At 44.8% G+C, this 10418-nt stretch overlaps 1 protein-coding gene across 1 annotated transcript; it reads right to left on the bottom strand.

Annotated features, from left to right (window-relative positions):
- Positions 1 to 6927: 6927 nt before the first annotated feature.
- LOC110536298 (transmembrane protein 252) lies at positions 6928 to 9078 on the bottom strand. Its single transcript, XM_021622019.2, has 2 exons — positions 8567 to 9078; positions 6928 to 7954 (listed from the first exon to the last, which is right to left on the bottom strand). Exons 1-2 carry the CDS (start codon positions 8836 to 8838, stop codon positions 7666 to 7668), a joined length of 561 nt encoding a protein of 186 aa, XP_021477694.1. The 5' UTR covers positions 8839 to 9078; the 3' UTR covers positions 6928 to 7665.
- Positions 9079 to 10418: the final 1340 nt, after the last annotated feature.

The following is a 10418-nucleotide window of genomic DNA, read 5'->3' on the forward strand; positions in this document are numbered from 1 at the left end:
GTGTAACCATTCTGGGTTCCTGCTCTGTAACCATTCTGGATTCCTTCTCTGTAACCATTCTGGATTCCTTCTCTGTATCCATTCTGGATTCCTGCTCTGTATCCATTCTGGATTCCTTCTCTGTATCCATTCTGGATTCCTGCTCTGTATCCATTCTGGATTCCTTCTCTGTATCCATTCTGGATTCCTGCTCTGTATCCATTCTGGATTCCTGCTCTGTAACCATTCTGGATTCCTTCTCTGTATCCATTCTGGATTCCTGCTCTGTATCCATTCTGGATTCTTGCTCTGTAACCATTCTGGATTCCTGCTCTGTGACCATTCTGGATTCCTGCTCTGTAACCATTCTGAATTCCTGCTCTGTAACCATTCTGAATTCCTGCTCTGTAACCATTCTGGATTCCTTCTCTGTAACCATTCTGGATTCCTGCTCTGTAACCATTCTGGATTCCTGCTTTGTAACCTTTCTGGATTCCTGCTCTGTAACCATTCTGGATTCCTGCTCTGTAACCATTCTGGATTCCTGCTCTGTATCCATTCTGGATTCTTTCTCTGTAACCATTCTGGATTCCTGCTCTGTAACCATTCTGGATTCCTGCTCTGTAACCATTCTGGATTCCTGCTCTGTAACCATTCTGGATTCCTGCTCTTTAACCATTCTGGATTTCTTCTCTGTAACCATTCTGGATTCCTGCTCTGTAACCATTCTGGATTCCTGCTCTGTAACCATTCTGAATTCCTGCTCTGTAACCATTCTGGATTCCTTCTCTGTAACCATTCTGGATTCCTGCTCTGTAACCATTCTGGATTCCTGCTCTGTAACCATTCTGGATTCCTGCTCTGTAACCATTCTGGATTCCTGCTCTGTAACCATTCTGGATTCCTGCTCTGTAACCATTCTGGATTCCTGCTCTGTAACCATTCTGGATTCCTTCTCTGTAAGCATTCTGGATTCCTGCTCTGTAAGCATTCTGGATTCCTGCTCTGTAAGCATTCTGGATTCCTGCTCTGTGAGCATTCTGGATTCTTGTTGTGTATCCATTCTGGATTCCTGCTCTGTATCCATTCTGGATTCCTGCTCTGTAACCATTCTGGATTCCTGCTCTGTACAAGACTGTCATTACCAACATCAGTAGTTATCTACCTCAGGCTATATCTTTATATGGTTAGTGTATTGGCTTCCTCATGCCCTGTTCAAATGCTCCTTGTTTGTGACAAGGTCAATTGTGAAGTTATTGTGGTGAATATCTTGAGTGTGTGTGTGCCATACAGCCTCAGAAAAAAGACTAGACTTTGATTGCATAATGGCTTTTATTGCAGTCGTTAAATGTGAGTACATAACATTGTTTCCTTTCGGATACAGACAGACGTAAGATTGTAAAAGGCTGATTCCCTTTCATGAACTCTGGACACTTTATCTGTCTGTGGCCAGGTACCTAACTTAGCAGGGTTAAAAGACACTGGTGGCCAGTAAACAGCAGCCATTACACTTTGAGCTCAGGAATTAGACCAACCTTAACCCCAGATGTGTGTATGTGTTCACAACAGTGTGTTCAACAACCTTTATTTTACCAAGTGGCCTGAGGATGACTGAAGGAGTCTCATTACAACAACAACAACGACAATGTTGGAATAAGTTGCAATAGAGAGCAGAAGGTTTGACTGAGCCGACTAGAGGCTGCGTGTGTTGCAATGGAGAGCAGAGGGAAAACCGACTAGAGGCTGGGTGTGTTGCAGTGGAGAGCAGAGGGTCTGAATGAGCCGACTAGAGGCTGGGTGTGTTGCAGAGGGTTTGAATGAGCCGACTAGAGGCTGGGGGTGTTGCAGTGGAGAGCAGAGGGTCTGAATGAGCCGACTAGAGGCTGGGTGTGTTGCAGTGGAGAGCAGAGGGTCTGAATGAGCCGACTAGAGGCTGGGTGTGTTGCAGTGGAGAGCAGAGGGTCTGAATGAGCCGACTAGAGGCTGGGTGTGTTGCAGTGGAGAGCAGAGGGTCTGAAATGAGCCGACTAGAGGCTGGGTGTGTTGCAGTGGAGAGCAGAGGGTCTGAATGAGCCGACTAGAGGCTGGGTGTGTTGCAGAGGGTCTGAATGAGCCGACTAGAGGCTGGGTGTGTTGCAGTGGAGAGCAGAGGGTCTGAATGAGCCGACTAGAGGCTGGGTGTGTTGCAGTGGAGAGCAGAGGGTCTGAATGAGCCGACTAGAGGCTGGGTGTATTGCAGTGGAGAGCAGAGGGTCTGAATGAGCCGACTAGAGGCTGGGTGTGTTGCAGTGGAGAGCAGAGGGTTTGAATGAGCCGACTAGAGGCTGGGTGTGTTGCAGTGGAGAGCAGAGGGTCTGAATGAGCCGACTAGAGGCTGGGTGTGTTGCAGTGGAGAGCAGAGGGTCTGAATGAGCCGACTAGAGGCTGGGTGTGTTGCAGTGGAGAGCAGAGGGTCTGAAATGAGCCGACTAGAGGCTGGGTGTGTTGCAGTGGAGAGCAGAGGGTCTGAAATGAGCCGACTAGAGGCTGGGTGTGTTGCAGTGGAGAGCAGAGGGTCTGAATGAGCCGACTAGAGGCTGGGTGTGTTGCAGTGGAGAGCAGAGGGTCTGAATGAGCCGACTAGAGGCTGGGTGTGTTGCAGTGGAGAGCAGAGGGTCTGAAATGAGCCGACTAGAGGCTGGGTGTGTTGCAGTGGAGAGCAGAGGGTCTGAAATGAGCCGACTAGAGGCTGGGTGTGTTGCAGTGGAGAGCAGAGGGTCTGAATGAGCCGACTAGAGGCTGGGTGTGTTGCAGAGGGTCTGAATGAGCCGACTAGAGGCTGGGTGTGTTGCAGTGGAGAGCAGAGGGTCTGAATGAGCCGACTAGAGGCTGGGTGTGTTGCAGTGGAGAGCAGAGGGTCTGAAATGAGCCGACTAGAGGCTGGGTGTGTTGCAGTGGAGAGCAGAGGGTCTGAATGAGCCGACTAGAGGCTGGGTGTGTTGCAGTGGAGAGCAGAGGGTCTGAAATGAGCCGACTAGAGGCTGGGTGTGTTGCAGTGGAGAGCAGAGGGTCTGAATGAGCCGACTAGAGGCTGGGTGTGTTGCAGAGGGTTTGAATGAGCCGACTAGAGGCTGCGTGTGTTGCAGTGGAGAGCAGAGGGTTTGAATGAGCCGACTAGAGGCTGGGTGTGTTGCAGTGGAGAGCAGAGGGTTTGAATGAGCCGACTAGAGGCTGGGTGTGTTGCAGTGGAGAGCAGAGGGTTTGAATGAGCCGACTAGAGGCTGGGTGTGTTGCAGAGGGTTTGAATGAGCCGACTAGAGGCTGGGTGTATTGCAGTGGAGAGCAGAGGGTCTGAATGAGCCGACTAGAGGCTGGGTGTGTTGCAGTGGAGAGCAGAGAGTTTGAATGAGCCGACTAGAGGCTGGGTGTGTTGCAGAGGAGAGCAGAGGGTCTGAAATGAGCCGACTAGAGGCTGGGTGTATTGCAGTGGAGAGCAGAGGGTCTGAATGAGCCGACTAGAGGCTGGGTGTGTTGCAGTGGAGAGCAGAGGGTCTGAATGAGCCGACTAGAGGCTGGGTGTGTTGCAGTGGAGAGCAGAGGGTCTGAATGAGCCGACTAGAGGCTGGGTGTATTGCAGTGGAGAGCAGAGGGTCTGAATGAGCCGACTAGAGGCTGGGTGTGTTGCAGCGGAGAGCAGAGGGTCTGAATGAGCCGACTAGAGGCTGGGTGTGTTGCAGAGGGTTTGAATGAGCCGACTAGAGGCTGCGTGTGTTGCAGTGGAGAGCAGAGGGTTTGAATGAGCCGACTAGAGGCTGCGTGTGTGTGTGTTTATCAAGTTACGTAATCTGAGACTTAAATCTTCAGCCCCTCTTTTATTGATGAGTTCGATTGTTGTGAAAAGTACATGAATGTGGAAAAAGTTTCAACTGGGCAGATGTAACAGATTCACAGAGAATCACAGTCGGCGTTCCAATTCATCCCTAAGGTGATCAGTGGGGTTGAGGTTAGGGCTCTGTGGAGGCCAGTCAAGTTCCGCCACACCGAACCTCGACAAACCATTTCTGTATGGACCTCGCTTTGTGCACTGAAACAGGAAAGGGCCTTACCCAAACTGTTGCCACAAAGATGGAAGCACAGAATCGTCTAGAATGTCATTGTATGCTAGGAACCCTGAAAACAGCCCCAGACCATTATTTCTTCTCCACCAAACTTTACAGTTGGCACTGTGCTTCGGGGCAGGTAGCGTTCTCCTGGCATCCACCAAACCCAGATTCGTCCGTTGGACTACCAGACGGTTAAGTGTGATTCATCACTCCAGAGAACGCGTTTCCACTGCTCCAGAGTCCAAAGGCAGCGAGCTTTACACCACTCCAGCCGTCTCTTGGCATTGCGCTTGGTGATCTTAGGCTTGTGAGCGGCTGTTACGGATGATGCGAATTCTCGCAGCTTTTCGCAACTTTTTGTTAAAAATCGCGCAACATTTCAACGTCCTGCTACTCATGCCAGGAATATAGTATATGCATATGATAAGTACAGTGCCTTGCGAAAGTATTCGGCCCCCTTGAACTTTGCGACCTTTTGCCACATTTCAGGCTTCAAACATAAAGATATAAAACTGTATTTTTTTGTGAAGAATCAACAACAAGTGGGACACAATCATGAAGTGGAACGACATTTATTGGATATTTCAAACTTTTTTAACAAATCAAAAACTGAAAAATTGGGCGTGCAAAATTATTCAGCCCCCTTAAGTTAATACTTTGTAGCGCCACCTTTTGCTGCGATTACAGCTGTAAGTCGCTTGGGGTATGTCTCTATCAGTTTTGCACATCGAGAGACTGACATTTTTTCCCATTCCTCCTTGCAAAACAGCTCGAGCTCAGTGAGGTTGGATGGAGAGCATTTGTGAACAGCAGTTTTCAGTTCTTTCCACAGATTCTCGATTGGATTCAGGTCTGGACTTTGACTTGGCCATTCTAACACCTGGATATGTTTATTTTTGAACCATTCCATTGTAGACTTTGCTTTATGTTTTGGATCATTGTCTTGTTGAAGACAAATCTCCGTCCCAGTCTCAGGTCTTTTGCAGACTCCATCAGGTTTTCTTCCAGAATGGTCCTGTATTTGGCTCCATCCATCTTCCCATCAATTTTAACCATCTTCCCTGTCCCTGCTGAAGAAAAGCAGGCCCAAACCATGATGCTGCCACCACCATGTTTGACAGTGGGGATGGTGTGTTCAGCTGTGTTGCTTTTACGCCAAACATAACGTTTTGCATTGTTGCCAAAAAGTTCAATTTTGGTTTCATCTGACCAGAGCACCTTCTTCCACATGTTTGGTGTGTCTCCCAGGTGGCTTGTGGCAAACTTTAAACGACACTTTTTATGGATATCTTTAACAAATGGCTTTCTTCTTGCCACTCTTCCATAAAGGCCAGATTTGTGCAATATACGACTGATTGTTGTCCTATGGACAGAGTCTCCCACCTCAGCTGTAGATCTCTGCAGTTCATCCAGAGTGATCATGGGCCTCTTGGCTGCATCTCTGATCAGTCTTCTCCTTGTATGAGCTGAAAGTTTAGAGGGACGGCCAGGTCTTGGTAGATTTGCAGTGGTCTGATACTCCTTCCATTTCAATATTATCGCTTGCACAGTGCTCCTTGGGATGTTTAAAGCTTGGGAAATCTTTTTGTATCCAAATCCGGCTTTAAACTTCTTCACAACAGTATCTCGGACCTGCCTGGTGTGTTCCTTGTTCTTCATGATGCTCTCTGCGCTTTTAATGGACCTCTGAGACTATCACAGTGCAGGTGCATTTATACGGAGACTTGATTACACACAGGTGGATTGTATTTATCATCATTAGTCATTTAGGTCAACATTGGATCATTCAGAGATCCTCACTGAACTTCTGGAGAGAGTTTGCTGCACTGAAAGTAAAGGGGCTGAATAATTTTGCACGCCCAATTTTTCAGTTTTTGATTTGTTAAAAAAGTTTGAAATATCCAATAAATGTCGTTCCACTTCATGATTGTGTCCCACTTGTTGTTGATTCTTCACAAAAAAAATACAGTTTTATATCTTCATGTTTGAAGCCTGAAATGTGGCAAAAGGTCGCAAAGTTCAAGGAGGCCGAATACTTTCGCAAGGCACTGTATGTGTATAGAAAACACTCTGAAGTTTCTAAAACTGGTTAAATCATGTCTGTGGCTATAACAGAACGTGTTCAGGAGTAAAAATCCCAGGGAAAACTGTTCACCAAAAACACAAAAAAAATATTCGTCCGCCAGTCTTTGAAATGTCTAAGGCGATAGAAAATAGATGAGGTTCCGTTTACAACGCCTACAGCTTCCACACGATGTCGCCAGTACTGGCATTTCATTGCAAGTTTATCCTTGGTGGGATGACGTATAGGCACTTCCTGTCTTGGGGTGCACCCAGGAAATTATGAAAGTGAAAAAAATGGACGATGATTTCAAGACTTGCTGCTATCGAATACAGATCGCCCGGTGATCAATTTGATCGATTATTAACGTTTATTAATACCTAAAGTTGGTTTACAAAAGTAGTTTGAAGTGATTTGTAAAAGTTTATAGGCAACTTTTTTAATTTTAAAAAGTGACGTTGGGTCTTGTAAAGGTGAATTTTCCTTGGATCAGACGGCCTTCATAAATGGACATTTTGGGCATACTTTGACGGATTTAATCGGGAAAAAGACCCAATTGTGATGTTTATGGGACATATAGGAGTGCCAACAAAGAAGCTCGTCAAAGGTAATGAATGTTTTATATTTTATTTCTGCGTTTTGTGTAGCGCCGGCTACCGCTAAATCTTTTGTTTAGGTCTCGTTCAGGTATTTCGGGGGGTGCATGCTATCAGATAATAGCTTCTCATGCTTTCGCCGAAAAGCATTTTACAAATCTGACATGTTGGCTAGATTCACAACGAGTGTAGCTTTAATTGAGTACCTTGCATGTGTGTTTTAATGAAAGTTTGAGTTTTATCGAGTACTACAGGTGGCGCTCTGAAATTTCCGCTGATTTTGGTTCCTGTACAGGAACAACAATACGTAAGAGGCTAGCAGGGAAGAAAGACATTTGAGCAGCTGACTTGTTGGAAAGGTGACATCCTATGGCTGTGTGCTTGATTTTATCCACCTGTCAGAAACGAGTGTGGCTGAAATAGCCAAATCCACTAACTTGAAGGGGTGTCCACATACTTTTGTATACATAGTGTTCCAATACTGCACTCAGAGTCACATCCAACAACGAGCAAAAACAAGCAGGTCTTGTTTTATAGATTATAGATTATAGATTTATAGAGACATCCATACCTAGACTGTCATCCTTCACTAGCATTCTGTAGACATTTGTCTTGATCAACCTGTAGCTCACTGTACGACCTGTTGCTATTGGTTACTACCGTTCAGCCACATGTGAAACAGCAAAGATGTTTTCAGTCACATAGTATCTCAGGTCTCAGCAAAAGCTCAAGACAGTGTCATTCCTAGCTATCACTCCCACCTGTCTCCGTTCTCCAGAAAACCATGATGCCAGGAGCAGCAGGCTTTGCTGCCATACCTCTCTCTGAGCAGAAAGGGCCATGTAGTTTACATCTCCTGAAAGATCAGAGGTCAAAGGTCAGGAAGGGAGACACTCGTTTTAAACAGTACACAAAGGTGACGTCATCACCTTCCAGAGTCCACCACCTATCGACCGTCCAGCTCAGGACATGGAACTCTGTCCAAACCGGAATGTTCTGGTTGCTGTGGAAGCCCCTGTGGCTCCCTGTGCAGCTGCATGGCCATCTCAGAGTAAGCAGGTGGTTCTTCATGGTTGAAGGTGTCGTCTGGGGCCTCAGAGATGTCCTGGGTGTACAGAGGGGGGGCCAGATTGAACCTCAGGCCGTCTTCAGAGAGCCCCAGCACAGAGTAAGCTGCAGTAGCAGAGGTGTGGTTGTGCTGAGACTCCTCATATGAAGGAAGGTGGAAGCTGGGTCTGGAGAGAACAACAGACACATTCCAGGTGTGTTGTTGAAAGGAATGAGGCGTACAGTACATTATACAACAAATATCATATGTAAGTGTTAAGAAACCCTATTATGAGTTCAGTTTATAAACATTTTGACAGCTATCCGGCAATGCACTAACCCATGGTCTTGTGTACATAATAGGAATATATAGATGCAATGCACCTGACTGTTGATAATTGAATGTACTACCACTGCACCAGTCTCTGTAAAAGTCTCAAATGAATTATTCAATAAATGGAAAATATGAATGATATACAATGAGAAAAAATATAAACACTTCATGTAAAGTGTTGGTCCAATGTTTCATGAGCTGAAATAAAAGATCCAAGGTATTGTTCTGAGGCACATTGTGAGGCCACTTTTTTTTTAGGTATCTGTTTCCCAACAGATGCATATCTTTATTCCCAGTTGTGAAATCCATAGATTAGGGACTAATTAATGTGTTTCAATTGACTGATTTCCTCATATCAAACTTTGAAATTGTTGCATGTTGCATTTATATATTTTTTGTTGAGTATATAAGTAATTCAAGCATTAATTGAATCTGTCCCCAGGTGAGTGAGAGAGCAGAGACTTACCTGTCAACGGTGTAGACATGGATGTGTGCAGCGATGTGGTGGCTCCTGCTCCTCTGCCTCTTCCTCTTCATGCCATGGCAGATGGTCCAGAAGACCCCGCTGAGGAGGCAACACAAGCCAAAGGCAATGAGGACGTAGGCCAGGATGTAACACAGGGAGCTGTTGTAGACATTGTGGAGGGACATCAGGTAGGCCCCCACACAGATGAGGACAAAGCCCAGGGCAGGCAGCAACATACGGGCCAGGGAACACAGGTGCTTCCTCGTATCCATGATAACTGCCTTCTCTCCCTTTCTTAAGGTGATTTCTTTTTCTCTCTCTCTCTCTGCAGGTGGAAGGAGAGGTGATGGGAACTGAAGGTTGGTTGGCAGGTTTAGTAGATGGTAGGGTGCTATCAGTACACCTACAGAAGCAGAATGGTGCAGAAGAAACCAAGCGTTTCCTGTCGTTCTACTACAGTATGCCTGCTAGAAGGAGGAAGGTTCTGTTGTCACGTTGTCCCACTATGGTGATGCAGGTACATTGTGGTTCCTTCTCTCTTTATGCTGTAAGACAAAGGGGAAGGGGTGGAGACTTAAGGAGATGACTGTGTAAAATCAGGATGACTCAGTTTACAGTCTGTTTACCGGGTATTTATGAGGTTACATGGTAAAAGTGATTATGTCTGACTTAGTGAATAGAGAAATACCTAATGAAACAGCACGGTAACATTTTTAAGCAATATTTATTTACAAAAATAAAACTGTTTAAAAAAAATATTGCGAAAATTACAGACTAATATATTTGGATGAATAATAATCAAATATCAGATACAAATTATTTTGCTGTCAAATATGGTATTATGTGATTTCTTTCTAAAGATATAAAAAAAAGTTATATTGTCCAGATACAATTGTTGTTCTTTTGGCTCTGTACTCCAGCACTTTGGAATTTAAATGATACAATGACTATGAGGTTAAAGTGCAGACTGTCAGCTTTAATTTGAGGGTATTTTCATCCATACCGAGTGAACCGTTTTGAAATTACACCACTTCTTGTACATACAGTTGAAGTCGGAAGTTTACATACACCTTAGCCAAATACATTTTAACGCAGTTTCACAATTCCTGACTTTTAATCCTAGTAAAAATTCCCTGTCTTATGTCAGTTAGGATCACCACTTTATTTTAAGAATGTGAAAAGTCAGAATAATAGTAGAGAAAATGATTTATTTCAGCTTTTATTTATTTCATCACATTCCCAGTGGGTCTGTAAAGGTTTTCCTCCTCTTCCTCTGAAGAGGTGTAAGCAAGGATCGGACCAAGATGCAGCATGGTAAGTGTCCATGGTTGTTTATTTAAAAACATAAACTGAACACTCAATGAAAACAAAACAATAAACGTGAACAACACCGAAACAGTACTGCGTGGCGAACAAACACAGACACGGAAACAATCACCCACAAAACAACAGTGAAACCCAGGCTACCTAAGTATGATTCTCAATCAGAGACAACTAATGACACCTGCCTCTGATTGAGAACCATACTTGGCCGAACACAGAAAACCAACCTAGAAACACTAAACATAGAATGCCCACCCAACTCACGTCCTGACCAACTAAAACAAACAAATAACAAACTTTTGTTATTGACCAAATACTTATTTTCCACCATAATTTGCAAATAAATTCATTAAAAATCCTACAATGTGATTTTCTGGATTTTTTTCTCATTTTGTCTGTCATAGTTGAAGTGTACCTATGATGAAAATTACAGGCCTCTCTCATCTTTTTAAGTGGGAGAACTTGCACAATTGGTGGCTGACTAAATACTTTTTGCCCCACTGTATCCACCTAATTTTCCCTCATAATA

The sequence above is a fragment of the Oncorhynchus mykiss genome, chromosome 11 (assembly GCF_013265735.2).
Source record: "Oncorhynchus mykiss isolate Arlee chromosome 11, USDA_OmykA_1.1, whole genome shotgun sequence".
In the NCBI taxonomy this organism is placed as follows: Eukaryota; Metazoa; Chordata; class Actinopteri; order Salmoniformes; family Salmonidae; genus Oncorhynchus; species Oncorhynchus mykiss.